Raw genomic sequence first — 21,733 nt, forward strand, 5'->3', positions numbered from 1 at the left:
CCAGATGGCTTCACAGGCGAATTCTATCAAACATTTAGAGAAGAGCTAACACCTATCCTTCTCAAACTCTTCCAAAATATAGCAGAGGGAGGAACACTCCCAAACTCCTTCTACGAGGCCACCATCACCTTGATACCAAAACCAGACAAGGATGTCACAAAGAAAGAAAACTACAGGCCAATATCACTGATGAACATAGATGCAAAAATCCTCAACAAAATACTAGCAAACAGAATCCAACAGCACATTAAAAAGATCATACACCATGATCAAGTGGGGTTTATTCCAGGAATGCAAGGATTCTTCAATATACGCAAATCTATCAATGTGATAAACCATATTAACAAACTGAAGGAGAAAAACCATATGATCATCTCAATAGATGCAGAGAAAGCTTTTGACAAAATTCAACACCCATTTATGATAAAAACCCTGCAGAAAGTAGGCATAGAGGGAACTTTCCTCAACATAATAAAGGCCATATATGACAAGCCCACAGCAAACATCATCCTCAATGGTGAAAAACTGAAAGCATTTCCACTAAGATCAGGAACAAGACAAGGTTGCCCACTCTCACCACTCTTATTCAACATAGTTTTGGAAGTTTTAGCCACAGCAATCAGAGAAGAAAAGGAAATAAAAGGAATCCAAATCGGAAAAGAAGAAGTAAAGCTGTCACTGTTTGCAGATGACATGATCCTATACATAGAGAACCCTAAAGATGCTACCAGAAAACTACTAGAGCTAATCAATGAATTTGGTAAAGTGGCAGGATACAAAATTAATGCACAGAAATCTCTGGCATTCCTATATACTAATGATGAAAAATCTGAAAGTGAAATCAAGAAAACACTCCCATTTACCATTGCAACAAAAAGAATAAAATATCTAGGAATAAACCTACCTAAGGAGACAAAAGATCTGTATGCAGAAAATTATAAGACACTGATGAAAGAAATTAAAGATGATACAAATAGATGGAGAGATATACCATGTTCTTGGATTGGAAGAATCAACATTGTGAAAATGACTCTACTACCGAAAGCAATCTATAGATTCAATGCAATCCCTATCAAACTACCACTGGCATTTTTCACAGAACTAGAACAAAAAATTTTGCAATTTGTATGGAAACACAAAAGACCCCGAATAGCCAAAGCAATCTTGAGAACAAAAGAAGGAACTGGAGGAATCAGGCTCCCAGACTTCAGACTATACTACAAAGCTACAGTTATCAAGACGGTATGGTACTGGCACAAAAACAGAAAGATAGATCAATGGAACAGGATAGAAAGCCCAGAGATAAACCCACGCACATATGGTCACCTTATCTTTGACAAAGGAGGCAGAAATGTACAGTGGAGAAAGGACAGCCTATTCAATAAGTGGTGCTGGGAAAACTGGACAGCTACATGTAAAAGTATGAAATTAGATCACTCCCTAACACCGTACACAAAAATAAGCTCAAAATGGATTAAAGACCTAAATGTAAGGCCAGAAACTATCAAACTCTTAGAGGAAAACATAGGCAGAACACTCTATGACATAAATCACAGCAAGGTCCTTTTTGACCCACCTCCTAGAGAAATGGAAATAAAAACAAGAGTAAACAAATGGGACCTAATGAAACTTAAAAGCTTTTGCGCAGCAAAGGAAACCATAAAGAAGACCAAAAGACAACCCTCAGAATGGGAGAAAATATTTGCAAATGAAGCAACTGACAAAGGATTGATTTCCAAAATTTATAAGCAGCTCATGCAGCTTAATAACAAAAAAACAAACAACCCAATCCAAAAATGGGCAGAAGACCTAAATAGACATTTCTCCAAAGAAGATATACAGAGTGCCAACAAACACATGAAAGAATGCTCAACATCACTAATCATGAGAGAAATGCAAATCAAAACTACAATGAGATATCATCTCACACCAGTCAGAATGGCCATCATCAAAAAATCTACAAACAATAAATGCTGGAGAGGGTGTGGAGAAAAGGGAACCCTCTTACACTGTTGGTGGGAATGTAAATTGATACAGCCACTGTGGAGAACAGTATGGAGGTTCCTTAAAAAGCTACAAATAGAACTACCATATGACCCAGCAATCCCACTACTGGGCATATACCCTGAGAAAACCATAATTCAAAAAGAGTCATGTTCCAAAATGTTCATTGCAGCTCTATTTACAATAGCCCAGAGATGGAAACAACCTAAGTGTCCATCATCGGATGAATGGATAAAGAAGATGTGGCACATATATACAATGGAATATTACTCAGCCATAAAAAGAGACGAAATTGAGCTATTTGTAATGAGGTGGATAGACCTAGAGTCTGTCATACAGAGTGAAGTAAGTCAGAAAGAGAGAGACAAATACCGTATGCTAACACATATATATGGAATTTAAAAAAAAAAAAAAATGTCATGAAAAACCTAGGGGTGAAACAGGAATAAAGACACAGACTTACTAGAGAATGGACTTGAGGCTATGGGGAGGGGGAAGGGTAAACGGTGACAAAGCGATAAAGAGGCATGGACATATATACACTACCAAACGTAAGGTAGATAGCTAGTGGGAAGCAGCCGCATAGCACAGGGAGATCAGCTCGGTGCTTTGTGACCGCCTGGAGGGGTGGGATAGGGAGGGTGGGAGGGAGGGAGACGCAAGCGGGAAGAGATATGGGAATATATGTATATATATAACTGATTCATTTTGTTGTGAAGCTGAAACTAACATACCATTGTAAAGCAATTATACTCCAATAAAGATGTTAAAAAAAAAAAAAAAAAAAATGAAGCATATGTGTATGTGCATTTTTCTAGGGGGAAAGTTCATAGCTTTTAACAGATTCTCAAAGGGCCTATTGTTCTAAATGAAATGAAAGTTTAGAACCACTATTATGAACTTTTCTCCCCCTCCTATTAATCTTAATAACCAACTCAAATCAATATGTCAATGGTTTAAAGAATGTTATTTATTCAACCATTTCAGAATGAGGGGTCCTCTGAATTCCTCTTCTCAATCCCCAGTGCCACTTCTGCAAGTGGCAGAAGACCTTTATGTAAGCTTCATCTTAATTTATAAAAATTTTTATAGTAATGCCGCTACTCTCCACCACCTCCTTAGAACCTTTTCTACCTTCCTAGATGATTTTAGAACCTAGCTTACATTCCCTCCACTCTAATTCCATCTCCCCAACACTAGCAAATACTAAACTCACCATCAATCTCAGTTCTTCTACTCCTACACTAAGATCAATAAGTAGTATAAGAGACAACAATACAAATATGCTCCATTAAAAATTCATGTGGGGACTTCCCTGGTGGTCCAGTGGTTGAGACTCTGTGCTCCCAATGCAGGGGGCCCGGGTTCGATCCCTGGTCAGCGAACTGGATCCTGCATGCTGCAGCTAGGAGCCTGCATGCTACAACTAAAGATCCTGCATGCTACAACTGAAGATCCCGCATGCTGCAACTGGGACCTGGTGTAGCCAAATAAATAAATAAATACTTTTTAAAAAATTCATGTGAACTGAAATGTACCCTATGTTGCTCCTGGAAAACTACTACCAGTATTAAACTAGGCTCTCAAACTAGAGGTATTGGGTTGGCCAAAATGTTCGCTCAGCATTTTTGAAACATCTGGAAAATCCCAAACAAACTTTTTGGCCAACCCAATAGTATATATTCAAAGGGCTAGTCCCAACAGATCAAAGTCAGGAAACTACACAAGTGGAAGAAACCTTAAAGATCAAGTAGCTGAATCTTATTTTACAGAAACTGAGGTCCAAAGGAACAAATGATCTGTCCAAGATAATTAGAGTAGAAACAGAGCTCAAGTGGTCAGGTGTCCTGGTCCAACGTTCATTCCACTGCACCATATGTTGTCCTTTGTACACCAGTTGTTTATTCTCTTCAATATTTAGAAATCAAAATACTTCAAATTGTCTGTATTTTCTCCAGTAAGCTATACTTACTACTACCTCGAGACTCCTTAATATATGCAATACCATTCCTTCCTGGCTTGTTGAGAGAGAATGACACAGGGGACAGGAATTGAGCCTCAATGAAATCAAGATCAACTGTACTTCTGAGTACACTGTCACTCTCTTATATGAAGAACTGAATTGGTTTGGTATGTCTTATTCTTCTCAAAACCAAGCTGACTGCTTCCTGATAGCTTATATTCTTCTAATGATAGCAAATTATTGCCTAATGATTTGTTCTAGTGTCTTCTAACACAAAAGCCAAAACTAGAATCCAACTCTTCTGATTGTTGGTTTCTTTCTGCTAGATTATCCTCTTTAAAGTGAGCTGTGGGGACTTGCCTGGTGGTCCAGTGGTAAGACTCCACGCTCCCAATGAAGGGGGCCCGGGTTCGATCCCTGGTCGGGGAACTAGATCCCACATGCATGCCACAACTAAAGAGTTTGCATGCCGCAACTAAGAGTCCACATGCCGCAATGAAGATCCTACACACTGCAACTAAGGCCTGGCACAGCCAAAATAAATAAATACATAAATAAATAAATAAAATGTTAAAAAAAATAAAGTGAGTTGTGATCCTGAAGGATATAAATTTAAGTCAGTTCTATCTTTAAGAAGATATCTATTTAAGTTACGATTAATGGTTATTTATTCTGCCTCTTAGAACATCATTTAAAGTTGTTTTGTTATCCCAATAGGATTATTTATTTAAGAAATTTTTTCTAACATGCACATGAAATCCCTCTTCCTTCAACTGAAGTCTATATTTCTGTATTATAAACTAATATTCCAGGTACGGTCAGGTATCACTGAGCTATTAGAAGGACAACTTTTAATTTTTTTAAAAATAATTATCCTTCAGATACTTTAAACGTAACTGAATCACCTCACCTTCTTCAGTTCCATGCAAAATAATCCACTTGAAAACATCCTTAATTTTTTCCTGTTGTTTTTCATTTTCTTATTACATTTTGTGTCTTCTCAGTATTCACTGTAATTTCTTGACATGCATCTTATGTTATGAAACTTAAATTTTAAAACTTTAGCATCTCTAAAAAGCAGAGTAGGAGGATTATTTCCCTAGTGTTATTATATTCCCACTTCAGTTATTATGAAGGCCAGAAGTCTCTTAACTTTTATCTACTTTGTTAATTATCAGCAGCTAGTCACCAGTGGGAGGGCAGGAAGAAGGAACTTACACACTACTGGAAGAAATTAAAGTTCCCATCCTTTGTCCATGATGTCAGAGCCAACAAATGAAAACAAAACAGTACCTATCCAAAAGAACTACTAAATGGAACATACAAGGTAAGTACCTCACTGGTAATATCTCCTATAAACCAAAGAGAAAGGACAGACTGCTTTGCTGCATGCGATAAGCCAAAGAACATGAACCTGTCAAAAACAAATGAAAAGAGTTCCACTTCTAACATGACAACATAAGGAGCTCCTTAGACTCACTCTCCAACAAAACTGGTGAAATTTATAAAGTATTACCATTTAAAGTCCCTAGAAATGGTCCTGGAGGCATATAGCAAATGAAATATCATTTACTCAAGAAAATCTATTAGAGCTCAGTAAGAATGGCAAGAGTCTGTGGTGTTTGAACCAGGACACACTCCCTGCCTCCCGACTCCCAGTTCAGCCATATGGAAACTCCACTTGAGATTGGTGCAGCCAGGAGCACAGTGCTCCCTCTGCCCGCTGAGCTCCTAGTCAAAAGACTATCTTCCTGGGAAAGGCAGGACATCAGCATTTCTCATCCTTCCCCCCAACAACCTGTTGCTGAAGCTAAGTTCTGGGCTAACATGGCCAAGGGGTAGGGTCTCCCTTCTTCCACACACCCCCACTAGAGGGGCAGAGGCTCTACCTTGGGTGTGATGCCACTAAGAATATTGAAGCCCCAGTCACCCTAGCCCTGACTCATAAGAGGGTAGTTGCATACCAAGAGAGGCAAGGCAAAAAGACCTGAGGCTACTGCTCCCCAAACTCCATCTAGTGCTCAACTCCTAAAGTGGGGATATCACTCAGAGAGAAGCCACCATTGTCCCCTACGCCCAGCTCCAGAGCTGTGGCTGGGAGATTTTGCCTGGAGAGAGAAGGCCCTGAAGCGGATAGCTCCTAATCTCTTCCCAGAGGAAGTGACTTCATACAACTAGAAGTGGATTAGTTAAGCCCAAAGCTACTCTCAAATATAGTAGAGGTTGAGGTGAAAGGCAAGTAGGAGGAGACTAGTGGAATCACTGGACATAGAGGCTGAACTGTAGTTCAGCTGGTTTGCCCCAGAGAACCAGAAAACCAAGGAGGGAAATGTACAGGAGGAGACTGCCTAGGGTCGGAAAAAACCTCAAACACTGACCTCAACAACCTTCCCTTCAAAGGAACCCCAATCTGATGGCTTTAGTCAGTGAAACAATTTCTGCCCCGGGGCACTGTTGGAAAAAACAGTGCTGATCTACCAGCAACAACTGGAGCATAACTGGAAAAGAGACAGAGAGAGCCTCAGCAAAACAACTGCCCTCTCAGGGTGACTGTGGGCATATGCCAGGCTATGCTGGTAAGGCTGTGTTGCTTAAGAGGCAACATCAGAGGCACTAACAGTGTGAAGTGGGGAGCAAGGGGAGGGTGGAGAGAGACAGCACTAAAATCCAGCCAGTTCCTAAATAAACATACAAACAAGTAAATAACACTAATAAGCCCTGGGAGGGAGGGAACCAGTACCAAGAGTTACTACATTATCTAAAATGTCCAGTTTCCAAAAACTTGCAAGACACACAAAGAAACATGAAACTACAACCTATATACACTGAGGAAAAAAGCAGGCAAAAGAAACTGCCTACAGTTTTGACCAGATGTCAGACTGAAGAGAAAAAACCTTCAAAGTTGTCATTATAAATATGTTCAAAGACTAAAGGAAACCCTGTTAAAGAAATAAAAGAAGATTGGTTCAAGATGGCAGAGAAGGACATGCTCTCACTCCCTCTTGCAAAAACACCAGAATCACAACTAACTGCTGAACAATCATCGACAGGAAGACACTGAAACTCACCAAAACAGATACCCCACATCCAAAGACAAAGGAGAAGACACAATGAGGCAGTAGAAGGGGTGCAATCACAATAAAATAAAATCGCATAACTGCTGGGTGGGTGACTCACAAACTGGAAAACATTAAACTACAGAAGTCACCCCACTGGTGTAAACGTTCTGAGCCCCACGTGAGGCTTCCCAAACTGGGAGTCCAGCAACGGGAGGAGGAATTCCTAGAGAATAAGATTTTGAAGGCTAGCAGGATATGATTGCAGGACTTTAACAGGACTGGGGGAAACAAACTCCACTCTTGGAGGGCACACACAAAGTAGTGTGCGCATTGGGACCCAGGGTAAGGAGCAGTGACCCCACAGGAGACTGAACCAGACTGACCTGCTGGTGTTGGAGGGTCTCCTGCAGAGGTGGGGGGTGGCTGTGGCTCACTGTGACGACAAGGACACTGGCAGCAGAAGTTCTGGGAAGTACTCCTTGGCGTGAGCCCTCCCAGAGTCCGCCACTGGCCCCACCAAAGAGCCCGGGCAGGCTCCAGTGCTGGGTCGCCTCAGGCCAAAAAACCAACAGGGAGGGAACCCAGCCCCACCCATCAGCAGTCAAGCAGACTAAAGTTTTACTGAGCTCTGCCCACCAGTGCAACAGCCAGCTCTACCCACCACCAGTCCCTTCCATCAGGAAACTTGCACAAGCCTCTTAGATAACCTCATCCAACAGAGGGCAGAGAGTAGAAGCAAGAAGAACTACAATCCTGCAGCCTGTGGAACAAAAACCACATTCACAGAAAGACAGACAAGATGAAAAGGCAGATGGCTATGTACCAGATAAAGGAACAAGATAAAACCCCAGAAAAGCAATGAAATGAAGTAGAGATAAGCAACCTTCCAGAAAAAGAATTCAGAATAATGATAGTGAGGATGATCCAGCACCTCGGAAAAGAATGGAAGCAAAGATCGAGAAGGTGCAAGAAATGTTTAACAAAGATCTAGAAGAATTAAAGAACAAACAAACAGAGATGAACAATACAATAACAGAAATGAAAAATGCACTAGAAGGAATCAATAGCAGAATAATTGAGGCAGAAGAACAGATAAGTAATCTGGAAGACACAATGGTGGAATTCACTGCTGTGGAACAGAATAAAGAAAAGAGAATGAAAAGAAATGAAGACAACCTAAGAGACCACTGGGACAACATTAAATGCAACAACATTCGCATTACACAGGTCCCAGAAGGAGAAGAGAGAGAACGGACCTGAGAAAATATTTGAAGAGATTATAGTCAAAAACTTCTCTAACATGGGAAAGGAAATAGCCACCCAAGTCCAGAAAGTGCAGAGAGTCCCAACAGGATAAACCCAAAGAGAAACACACCGAGACATATAGTAATTAACTGGCAAAAATTAAAGACAAAGAAAAATTATTGAAAACAGCAAGGGAAAAATGACAAATAACAGACAAGGGAACTCCCATAAGGTTAACAGCTGATTTCTCAGCAGAAACTCTACAAGCCAGAAGGGAGTGGCATGATATACTTAAAGTGATGAAAGGGAAGAACCCACAACCAAGATTACTCTACCGGGAAAGGATCTCATTCAGATTCCATGGAGAAATCAAAAGCTTTACAGACAAGCAAAAGATAACACAATTCGGCACCACCAAACCAGCTCTACAACAAATGCTAAAGTGACTTCTCTAAGTGGGAAACACAAGAGAAGAAAAGGACCTACAAAAACAAACCCAAAACAGTTAAGAAAATTGTAAAAGGAACATATACATCAATAATTACCTTAAATGTGAATGGATTAAATGCTCCAACCAAAAGACACAGGCTTGCTGAATGGATACAAAAACAAGACCCATATATATGCTGTCTACAACAGACATGCTTCAGACCTAGGGACACATACAGACTGAAAGTGAGGGGATGGAAAAAGATATTCCAGGCAAATGGAAATCAAAAGAAAGCTGGAGTAGCAATACTCATATCAGATAAAAGAGACTTTAAAATAAAAAATGTTACAAGAGACAAGGAAGGACACTACATAATGATCAAGGGATCAATCCAAGAAGAAGATATAACAATTATAAATATATATGCACACAACATAGCAGCACCTCAATACATAAGGCAACTGCTAACAGCTATAAAAGAGGAAATTGACAGTAACACAATAATAGTGGGTGACTTTAACACCTCACATACACCAATGGACAGATCATCCAAACAGAAAATTAATAAGGAAATACAAGCTTTAAATGACACAATAGACCAGATAAATTTAATTGATACATATAGGACATTCCATCCAAAAACAGAAGACTACACTTTCTTTTCAAGTGTGCACGGAACATTCTCCAGGATAGATCACATCTTGGGTCACAAATCAAGCCTCAGTAAATTTAAGAAAATTGAAATCACATCAAGCATGTTTTCTGACCACAACGTTACGAGATTAGAAATCAATTACAGGGGGAAAAAAAGTAAAAAACCCAAACACATGGAGGCCAAACGTTACTAAATAACCAAGAGATCACTGAAGAAATCAGAGAGGAAATCAAAAAATACCTAGAGATAAATGATGATGAAAACACGATGAACCAAAACCTATTGGATGCAGCAAAAGCAATTTTATCAGGGAAGTTTATAGCTATACAAGCCTACCTCAAGAAACAAGGGCTTCCCTGGTGGTGCAGTGGTTGAGAGTCCGCCTGCCGATGCAGGGGACGCGGGTTCGTGCCCCGATCCGGGAGAATCCCACATGCCGCGGAGCGGCTGGGCCCGTGAGCCATGGCCACTGGACCTGCGTGTCCGGAGCCTGTGCTCCGCGGCGGGAGAGGCCACAGCAGTGAGAGGCCCGCGTATCGCAAAAAAAAAAAAAAAAAAAGAAACAAGAAAAATCTCAAATAAACAATCTAACCTTACACCTAAAGGAACTATAGAAAGAAGAACAAACAAAACCCAAAGTTAGCAGAAGGAAAGAAATCATAAAGATCAGAGCAGGAATAAATGATATAGAAACAAAGAAAACAAAAGCAAAGATCAATAAAACTAAAAGCTGGTTCTTTGAGAAGATAAACAAAATTGATAAACCATTAGCCAGACTCATCAAGAAAAAGAGGGAGAGGACTCAAATCAATAAAATTAGAAATGAAAAAGGAGAAGTCACAAGAGACACCACAGAAATACAAAGCATCCTAAGAGACGACAAGCAACTCTATGGCAATAAAATGGACAGCCTGGAAGAAATGGACAAATTCTTAGAAAGGTATAACCTTCCAGACTGAACCAGGAAGAAACAGAAAATATGAACAGACCAATCACAAGTAATGAAATTGAAACTGTTATTAAAAATCTTCCAACAGACAAAACTCCAGGACCAGATGGCTTCACAGGTGAATTCTATCAAACATTTAGACAAGAGCTAACATCCATCCTTCTCAAACTCTTCCAAAACATTGCAGAGGAAAGCACATTCCCAAACTCATTCTATGATGCCACCATCACCCTGATACCAAAACCAAAGATACCAAAAAAAAAAAAACGAAAATTACAGACCAATATCACAGATGATTACAGATGCAAAAATCCTCAACAAAATAGTAGCAAACAAAATCCAATAACATATTAAAAGGATCATACACCATGATCAAGTGGGATTTATCCCAGGGATGCAAGGATTATTCAGTATACGCAAATCAATCAATGTGATACACCCTATTAAAAAACTGAAGAATAAAAATCATATGATCATCTCAATAGATGCAGAAAAAGCTTTTGACAAAATTCAACACCCATTTATGATAAAAACTCTCCAGAAAGTGGGCATTAAGGGAACCTACCTCAACATAATAAAGGCCATATATGACAAACCCACAGCAAACACCATTCTCAATGGTGAAAAACTGAAAGCATTTCCTCTAACATCAGGAACGAGACAAGGATGTCCACTCTCTCCACTATTATTCAAAATAGTTTTGAAAGTCCTAGCCATGCCAATCAGAGAAGAAAAAGAAATAAAAGGAATACAAATTGGAAAAGAAGAAGTAAAGCTGTCACTGTTTGCAGATGACATGATACTATACATAGAGAATCCTAAAGACGCCACCAGAAAACTACTAGAGCTAATCAATGAATTTGGTAAAGTTGCAGGATACAAAATTAATGCACAGAAATCTCTTGCATTCCTATACACTAATGATGAAAAATCTGAAAGAGAAATTAAGGAAACATTCCCATTTACCATGGCAACAAAAGAATAAAGTACCTAGGAATAAACCTACCTAGGGAGACAAAAGACCTGTATGCAAAAAACTATAAGACACTGATGAAAGAAATTAAAGATGATAACAACAGATAGAAAGATATACCATGTTCTTGGATTGGAAGAATCAATACTGTGAAAATGACTATAATACCCAAAGCAATCTACAAATTCAATGCAATCCCTATCAAATTTCCAATGGCATTTTTACAGAACTAGAACAAAAAATCTTAAAATTTGTATTGGAGACACAGAAGACGCCAAACAGCCAAAGAAATTTTGAGGGAAAAAAATGGAGCTGGAGGAATCAGACTCCCTGACTTCAGACTATACTACAAAGCTACAGTAATCAAGACAATATGATACTGGCACAAAACCAGAAATACAGATCAATGGAACACGATAGAAAGCCCAGAGATAAACCCACGCACCTATGGTCAACTAAACTATGACAAAGGAGGCAAGGATATACAATGGAGAAAAGACATTCTCTTCAATAAGTGGTGCTGGGAAAACTGGACAGCTACATGCAAAAGAATGAAATTAGAACACTCCCTAACACCACACAGAAAAATACACTCAAAATGGATTAGAGACCTAAATGTAAGACTGGACACTATAAAACTCTTAGAGGAAAACATAGGAAGAACACTCTTTGACATTAATCACAGCAAGATCTTTTTTGATCCACATCCTAGAGTAATGGAAATAAAAACAAAAATAAACACATGAGACCTAATGAACCTTAAAAGCTTTTGTAAAGCAAAGGAAACTACAAACAAGACGAAAAGACAACCCTCAGAATGGGAAAAAATATTTGCAAACAAATCAGCGGACAAAGGATTAATCTCCAAAATGTATAAACAGTTCATGCAGCTCAAAATTATAAAAACAAACAACCCAATCAATAAATGGGCAGAAGACCTAAATATACATTTCTCCAAAGAGAACATACAGATGGCCAAGAAGCACATGAAAAGCTGCTCAACATCCCTAATTATTGGAGAAATGCAAATCTAAACTACAATGAGGTTATCACCTCACACCAGTTAGAATGGACATCATCAGAAAATCTACAAACAACAAATGCTGGAGAGGGTGTGGAGAAAAGGGAACCCTCTTGCACTATTGTTGACAATGTAAATTGATACAGCCACTATGATGAACAGTATGGAGGTTTCTTAAAAATCTAAAAATAGAATTACCATATGACCCAGCAATCCCACTACTGGGCATATACCCAGAGAAAACCATAATTCAAAAATGCACATGCACCCCAATGTTCACTGCAGCATTATTTACAATAGCCAGGCCATGGAAGCAACCTAAATGCCCATTGACAGAAGAATGGATAAAGAAGATGTGGTACATATATACAATGGAATATTACTCAGCCATAAAAAGGAACGAAATTGGGTCATTTGTAGAGACATGGATGAATCTAGAGACTCTCATCCAGAGTGAAGTAAGTCAGAAAAAGAAAAACAAATATTGCATATTAACGCATATATGTGGAACCTAGAGAAATGGTACAGATGAACCAGTCTGCAGGGCAGAAATTGAGACACAGATATAGAGAACAAACATATGGACACCAAGAGGGGAAAGCAGTGGTGGGTGGGGGTCGTGGTGTGATGAACTGGGAAATTGGGATTGACATGTATACGCTGATGTGTATAAAATGGATGACTAATAAGAACCTGCTGTATAAAAAAAATAAAACTCAAAAATTCAACAAGGGCTTCCCTGGTGGCGCAGTGGTTGAGAGTCTGCAAGCCGATGCAGGGGACACGGGTTCGTGCCCCGGTCCAGGACGATCCCACATGCCGCGGAGCGGCTGGGCCCGTGAGACATGGCCGCTGAGCCTGCGCGTCCAGAGCCTGTGCTCTGCAATGGGAGAGGCCACAACAGTGAGAGGCCCACATACCAAAAGAAAAAAGAAAAAAAAATTCAACAAAAAAAAAAGAAATAAAGGAAGGTGTGATGACAATGTCACATCACAGGTATAGTATCAATAGGAATGTATTGATATGTATAGGAATTATAAAAAAAAGAACCAAATGGAAATCCTAGAGTTGAAAATTACAATAACTGAAATGAAAAATTAAGTAGAGGTGCTCAACAGTAGATGTGAACTGACAGAACAAAGAATTAATGAACTCATAGATGAGCAATAGAGGGCTTCCCTGGTGGTGCAGTGGTTGAGAGTCCACCTGCTGATGCAGAGGACACGGGTTTGTGCCCCGGTCTGGGAGGATCCCACATGCCGCGGAGCAGCTGGGCCCGTGAGCCATGGCCACTGAGCCTGCCCGTCCGGAGCCTGTTCTCTGCAACGGTAGAGGCCACAACAGTGAGAGGCCCGCGTACCACAAAAAAAAAAAAAAAAAATGATGAGCAATAGAAATCATGCAATATGAAGAACAGAGATTTAAAAACAGTGGAAAAAAATAAACAGATTCTCAGAGAAATGTAGGACATTATTAAGTGCACCAATATATGTATAATGACTGTACCAGAAAGAAAGGAGAGAGATAAAGGGGAAGAAAACCTACTCAATGAAATAATGGCTGAAAGCCTCCAAAGCTTATTAAAAAGAACAAAAATTTACCCATCCAGGAAGCTCAATAAATTCCAAACAGGAAACATGCAAAGAGATCCACAGACACATTATAGTAAAAATACTGAAAGCCAAAATCAAGGGGAAAATCTTGAAAGTAACAAGAGAAAAAAGACTCCTCACTAATAAGAGATCCTCAATAAAACTAACAGCTAATTCCTTAGCAGAAACAAGTATAGGCTGTAAGGCAGCAGGATACCATATGCAAAGGGCTCAAAGAAAAAACTGCCAAGGAAGAATCCTATATCCAGGAAAGCTGTTGTTCAAAAATAAAGGCAAAATAAAGACACTCCCAGACAAACAAAAATTGAGAGAATCTGTTACTAGCCGAACTACCTTACAAGAAATACTAATGTAAGTTCTTTAGCCTGAAAGCAAGTGATCTCAGACTGTAATTCAAATCCACACACAAAAAAAAACAAGAGCACAGGAAAAGGTAATTGTGTTATTATAAAAGACTGTATAAATGCATACTGTTCTACTTTCTTCTTTGTACTAATTTCAAAAGCAATTGTATAGGGCTTCCCTGGTGGCGCAGTGGTTGAGAGTCCGCCTGCCAATGCAGGGGACACGGGTTCGTGCCCCGGTCTGGGAAGATCCCACATGCCGCAGAGCGGCTAGGCCCATGAGCCATGGCCGCTGAGCCTGCGTGTCCGGAGCCTGTGATCCGCAATGGGAGAGGCCACAACAGTGAGAGGCCCGCGTACCGCAAAAAAAAAAAAAAGCAATTGTATAAAATAATATTTATATAATGTATGATTAAGCCTATAACCTATAGAGATGCAGTATACTTGCCAATAACAGCACAAAGGAGATGGATGGGAGCACAGCTATATTGGGATAAGGAAATGACTCCAGATGGTAACTCAAACACAAGAGCACAAATGAAGAGAACCAGAAATGATAAATATGAAGGTTATTATAAAAAAATCCATAAATATTTACTTACCCTCCTTTCTTCTTTCAGCTTCTTTAAAAGTCATAAAATTATATAAAGTCATAATTATGACAATGTATTGTTAGGATTTTAACATTTATAGATGTAATATCTATAAAAGTAAAACAACAAAGCAGGGTAAGGACCTAGAACTATGCAAAAGTAATGTTTCTATATCTCACTAGAATTAAGTTATAAAATGCTTAGAAGAAAACATAAGGGTAAATCTTCATGACCTCAGATATGGCAATGGATTTTTAGCTATAACACCAAAAGTATGACCGACAAAAGAAAAAAAATAAGTAAATTTGGCTTCAACAAAATGAAAAATTTTTGTGCTTCAAAGGACACTATCAAGAAAGAAAAAGACAACCCACAGAATGGGAGAAAATATTTGCAAATCATATATCTGATAAGGCACTTGAATCTAGAATAAAGACTCATATCTCAAAAATAAAAAGACCAATAATCTAATTAAAAATTGGGCAAAGGACCTGAACTGACATTTCTCCAAAGAATATATACAAATGGGCAATAAGCACATGGATAGATGCTCAACATCTTTAGTCATCAAGGAAATACAAATCAAACCCACAAGGATACATGACTTCACACCCACCAAGATGGCTAGACTAAAAAAAGTCAGATAACACCAATTAGCTAGGATATGGAGAAACTGGAACCCTGTACACTTCTAATACTAATGTAAAATGTTGTAGTCACTTTGAAAACCAGTCTGGCAGTTCCTTAAAGAACTAAACAATTACCATATGACACAACAATTCTACTCTTAGGTATACACCCAAGAGAAATGAAAACTTATGTTCATATAAAACTTGTACATGAATGTTTATAGCAGCATTATTCATAATAGCCAAAAGATGGAAATAACCTGAATGTCTATCAACTGATGAACATATAATCTTTTACATCCATATCATTGAATATTATTCAGCCATAAAAAGGAATGAGGTATTTAATGCATGCCATAACATGCATGAACCTTGAAAACATAATGCTAAGTGAAAGAAGCCAGTCTCAAGACCAAATATTTTATGATTCCATTTATGTGAAATGTCCAGAATGGACAAATCTACAGAGATTGAACATAGATTAGTGGTTGCAAAGGCCTGGTGCAGGAGGGGGAAGGAGGGTGACAGCCAAAAGGGTAGCAGGTTTCTTTTTGAGGTAATGAAAATGTAAAATTGACTATGGTGATGGTGGTATATACCACTGAATATACTAAAATCCATTGAATATACTAAATCCACACTTTAAGTGGGTGACTGTATGATATGTGAATTAATCTCAATAAAGATGTTTAAAAAAAAACAAATGAAAAAGTATATGATCAGTGGCATGATCAAGAGTCGAGGACTCGCTAAACATATATAAAAAGGCACTATGGAACAAGTATATGATGCCTCAGTTTCTATCATATAAATATTGATGAAATAAATCCAAAATTCTATAATTCAAAATTCATTAAGTCCTTTTAATATTAATTAGTGTAGTAGAGAGGCAACTGTATAATAATCATTACAATTTAGGTCTTATCATATGAAATCCTCCCATTTAAAGGAAAAACTATTTTTCTTAATAAACTCAAATTAATAATAATAAACTCAAAATGGATTAAAGACCTAAATGTAAGACCAGATACTATAAAACTCTTAGAGGAAAACACAGGCAGAACACTTTCTGACATAAATCGCAGCAAGATCTTTTGTGATCCACCTCCAAGAGTAATGAAAATAAAAACAAAAACAAATGGGACCTAATTAAACACAAAAGCTTTTGCACAGCAAAGGAAACCATAAACAAGACAAAAAGACAACCCAGAAAATGGGAGAAAACATTTGCCAACAATGTGAATGATAAGGGATTAATCTCCAAAATATACAAACAGCTCATACAGCTCAATATCAAAAAACCTAACAACCCAATCAAAAAATGGGTGGAAGATCCAAATAGACATTTCTCCAAAGAAGACATACAGATATCCAAGAGGCACATGAAAAGATGCTCAACATCACTAATTATTAGAGAAATGCAAATCAAAACTACACAGCATCACCTCACACCAGTCAGAATGGCCATCATCAAAAAATCTGCAAACAATAAATGCTGGAGAGGGTGTAGAGAATTGGAAACCCTCCCACACTGTTGGTGGGAATGTAAATTGGTATAGCCACTATGGAGAACAGTATGGAGGTTTCTTAAAAAACTAAAAATAGAATTACCATATGATCCAGCAATCCCACTCCTGGGAATATATCTGGAGAAAACCATAATTCGAAAGGATCCATGCACCCCAATGTTCATTGTGGCACTATTTACAATAGCCAGGACATGGAAGCAACCTAAATGTCCATCAACGGAGAAATGGATAAAGAGGATGTGGTACATATATACAATGGAATATTACTCAGCCAAAGAAAAGAACAAAATAATGCCATTTGCAGCAACATGGATGGACCTAGAGATTGTCATACTGAGTGAAGTAAGTCAGACATTGAAAGACAAATGTCATATGATATTGCTTATATGTGGAATCTAAAAAAATGGTACAAATGAACCTATTTACAAAATAGAAATAGACCCACAGACATAGAAAACAAACTTATGGTTACCAAAGGGGAAAGGGGGGGAAAGGGATCAATTAGGAGGTTGGAATTAGCAATACACACTACTATATATAAAATAGATAACTAATAAGAACCTACTGTATAGCACAGGGAACTCTACTCTATACTCTGTAATGACCTATATGGGAACAGAATCTAAAAAAGAGTGGATATATGTATATGTATAACTGACTCACTTTGCTGTACAGCAGAAACTAACATAGCAGAAACTAACATAACATTGTAAATCAACTATACTCCAATAAAAATTAATTTAAGAAAATGAAAATATATGATCAGTGTCAGGATCAAGAGGCAAGGACTTGTTAAACATAGATAAAAAAGGCACTATGGATTAAGTATATGATGCCTCAGTTTCTACTGTATCAATATTAATGAAATAAATCCAAAATTCTATCATTCAAAATTCATAAGTCCTTTCAATATTAATTAGTGCAGTAGAGAGGCAACTATATAATAATCATTACAATTTATGTCTTATCATATGAAATCTTCCCATTTTAAGAAAAAACTGTTTTAGGTGTTTCCCTCTATGAATAGTGGTCTAGTAATTATTAGATAAGTATCTTTAGAATTCAACAAACATTCACTGTGTGATTAGGGTCTGTCACAGGCTTAATTACCCTTATATAAATATCTAACACACAGAAGGCAATAAACAAATACAAATGAATGGCCTTAATGGCTGTCATTTATCTATACTAGAACCTAGTCTCCTCATCTGCAAAATTAGAAGGGCTGGATATGATCTTTTCTTTTTTTAAAAAAAAATACTTTGTGGAGTACTTTACTTTTTTTTAATTTATTATTATTATTTTTTATTTTTGGCTGCTTTGGATCTTTCTTTCTGCACATGGGCTTTCTCTAGTTGCGGCGAGTGGGGCCTACTCTTCGTTGCAGTGCGCGAGCTTCTCACTGCGGTGGCTTCTCTTGTTGCGGAGCATGGGCTCTAGGCGGGCAGGCTTCAGTAGTTGTGGCTCGCGGGCTCTAGAGTGCAGGCTCAGTAGTTGTGGCACACGGGCTTAGTTGCTCCGTGGCATGTGGGGTCTTCCTGGACCAGGGATGGAATCCATGTCCCCAGCATTGGCAGGTAGATTCTCAACCACTGTGCCACCAGGAAAGTCCCTGATCTTTTCTAAAGTAGTAGTGTTCAATAGAAATTTCTGCAATGATGGAAATGTTCCACATCTATATGGCTATTCAGCTCTTAAAATGTGACTAATGCAATTGAGGAATTAAATTTTTAATTTAATGTAAATTTAAACAGTCACAGGAAGCTAGTGACTACCACATTGCACAGCATAGCTCTAGGGCAAAATCCTGTGTGAAAAACACATTTCACAATGCATTCCAGTAACCACATACACATGGTAATGTATATATATGTATTTGTAAAACAATACTTCCCTTAATACATATAAAGCATTGATATTTTCTTTCCTATTCTACTAAATTTCATCTAAAACAAAGTGCTGATCCAATCCACTAACGTGATTTCATAACACTGCACTAAAGTTCCTTTCAGCTCTAAAATATGTTATAAATACTAATGATTGTCCTGAAAGTATGCATTCAATATTTATTTTGTAATCTTAACCACAAGTGACTAATTAATCTGAAAATCTGCCTCAGGTTGTACCAGGTTTTACTTTAAAAGCCTTATAATCATTCCTTAATCTCCCTGTTAAATCAACATTTTTTAAAAAGAGGCAAGAGTTGCATGTCTTTAAGAAGTAGAAAACAAAGGTAACATCTTTTCCTTGTTTTTCATACTTCATAAATGGTAACCAAAGAAATGGCAGGATATATAGGAGAGAGTGAAGGAAATTGTGGGGACAGTGTTCATGTAAAGAGAGAAAGCTAACTTTTTATTGTCATCACCTCCTCTGAATCTCCTAATGACGTCTCCTTCCCCCTCATTCTTCGAGCCTGAAAGTCCTACAAATTTTATCTTTTTTTAAATTAATTTTTACTGGAGTATAGTTGCTTTACAATGTTGTTTTAGTTTCTACTGTACAGCAAAGTGAATCAGCTATACATATATCCCCTCTTTTTTGGATTTCCTTCAAATTTTATTTTAACTTCATCTGGCTTATTAGAGGACTAGAGAATAAGACTGGTTCCCAAGAGATCACATGTTACAATTTCAACTACAAAGTGCTTTTAAAAAACCTTAATAAAAGGATCTGGATTTGCTTCTCTACCCTAATCTGCCATCTCCTATCATGAAATCCTCACTAGTCTAAACTATAAGCAGTTCTACAGAAGTTTCATGCTCTCTCTTACCTGTGGGCCTTTGTATATGCTATTCCCTCTTTAGCTAACTTCTAATTTTTCAGGTCTTGGTTTAGATATCAGTTACTCAAGTCAATTTTCTCCACCTCAAGATTAGTCTTGATGCCTCTCATGTATATTCTTCCAGTACTTTGTACCTTCCCCATCATTGCACTACTGTATTAATTGCCTGTTTACTTATCTATTTCCCCTACTAGATTTTAAACCCTTTAAGGACAGGGTGTATATTTTGTACTGTTCACTGATGTAAAGATGTTCAATAATTACTGAATGAACATATGGATATAATTCCTTCAGCATTCCACATGTCTAGTGTCATACTCCCTGCTTGGAATGTTCTCCCCAGTTCTACTGCCAGCATGAGATCCTCTCTATAATCTAGTTCTTAATTATCACTATTTCCTCTGGATGCCTACAGCCCTTATTATTCATACTATTCATCTGATATTTAATCTACTATGTTGTTTTTTAGTTATTCTTGTAATGCATAGGTCCAATCTCATTAACTAAATTGTCCAGCTTGAAGATATTACTGTGTTTCTCTTGGTACTCCATTACCTAGCATAGCACTATGTACATAGCAGACATTAAACATTTGTTAACAAAGAATCAAAATTTGAGAGGTTGTTTCTCATATGAAGCTGACAACACTTTAGCGATACAGATGAACAAGGGGTGCCAATTAAGCTTTTTGTCAATTATAGGCAATAAAAAGATACAGTGAAGTACGAATACAAATAACAATAAAACACTATTCTTAAGTGAGAGATAATAATGAACACAAGTATTAAGATGCACTGTAGCCATAGCTACATTCATTAAAGACAAGTAGCCTTATGGCTTCCAAAGTGACCTGTGTACACAAAAGAACACTGTTTTTCAGATCAAAGGATAATCGTGTTTACATATGAATTTAGGGCGGTCTATGTTTTGGAGACACAGATAATTACGGTTTGGGCCTATCAAGGAGCCCTGTCAGCAAGAAAGCTAACTGGTGCTAACTCAATTTGCCGCTTGTTAACAGGCAGCTTGTTATCTTCCAATGCCCTCCAAACTGCTACTTCCGACTGAGTAAAATCTTAACCATTGGCAAACTGGTTCCAAATTCCATTACTAACTTTGGAAAGTAGCCCAGTTCTCCTTGCATTTAGAAAAGTAAGCAGTATGGGAATGGTGTCTACCCTGCCTCTTATAAACTAAGAGAAAAAACTGTAAATCCTGCGAGAGTCACCAGCGCTCCAGGTGCCCTCTGCCTGGAACCTTCCGTCCTGTTCCCATTTACTGTACCCCAAAGATTTTCTTCACCCCTTCCTCAAATTTCCAACCCTAACTTCCTTCACTTACTGCTGCTCCAAGTTAGCCCTGACCACCTTTCTTCTTTGTACTGGCTCTGACCTGAGGACATAAGGGCAACCTTTTCCCTATAGGTCCCCTTGTCCTTCACCCTACACTTCCAAGTGAACGGCATCTCACCTGGGAGATTCCAGCAGTTCCCGAGCCGCCGAGCTGACGTGACCTCCATTGCGGACCTGGGCCCCAGACAGAAACTAGGGGCCGGATCTGTATCACGGCGTGGCGACGCTTTTCGAAAGCAGCCGCCGCAGCTGCCCAGCCCCAAGAAGGTATCGCGAGCAGCGCCATCTTGAGCGAGGAAAGAGGACCCGAGAGCAGAGGATTGTGGGACGCTGGCGGTCCAAACTACTCACCCCGCCCCCCTCCCTGGAGGAGAGCGGAAACAGCTTCTCTCTGAAGATTCGGGTCCTTCAGCGCAACCGCTTTTTTTCTTCTAGGGCCGGTCTTTGAGTGTTTTTTTTACACAGCAGGGAGTAACGAAGTAACATTCTTTCTCTCTTTTCCTAGATTTGTCAGGTAAAACACAGGATGCACAGTTAAATTTGAATTTCAGATAAACAATGAATCATTTCTTAGTATAATTATGTCCCA

General features: G+C 38.5%; 1 protein-coding gene across 3 annotated transcripts in view; it reads right to left on the bottom strand.

The window, feature by feature from the left end:
* ABCB7 (ATP binding cassette subfamily B member 7) overlaps positions 1-21,430 on the bottom strand; it is a gene marked incomplete at its 5' end in the record, with an annotated part of 145,840 nt that extends 124,410 nt beyond the window's left edge. For all 3 annotated transcript variants that reach the window (XM_082864924.1, XM_082864923.1, XM_082864925.1), the window contains one exon: positions 21,263-21,430. In XM_082864924.1, the coding sequence (XP_082721050.1) occupies positions 21,263-21,430 (168 nt within the window). The remainder of the gene's footprint in view (positions 1-21,262) is intronic.
* Between the last annotated feature and the right edge of the window lie 303 nt (positions 21,431-21,733).

Source organism: Leucopleurus acutus (assembly GCF_964270905.1).
Source record: "Leucopleurus acutus genome assembly, chromosome: X".
In the NCBI taxonomy this organism is placed as follows: domain Eukaryota; kingdom Metazoa; phylum Chordata; class Mammalia; order Artiodactyla; family Delphinidae; genus Leucopleurus; species Leucopleurus acutus.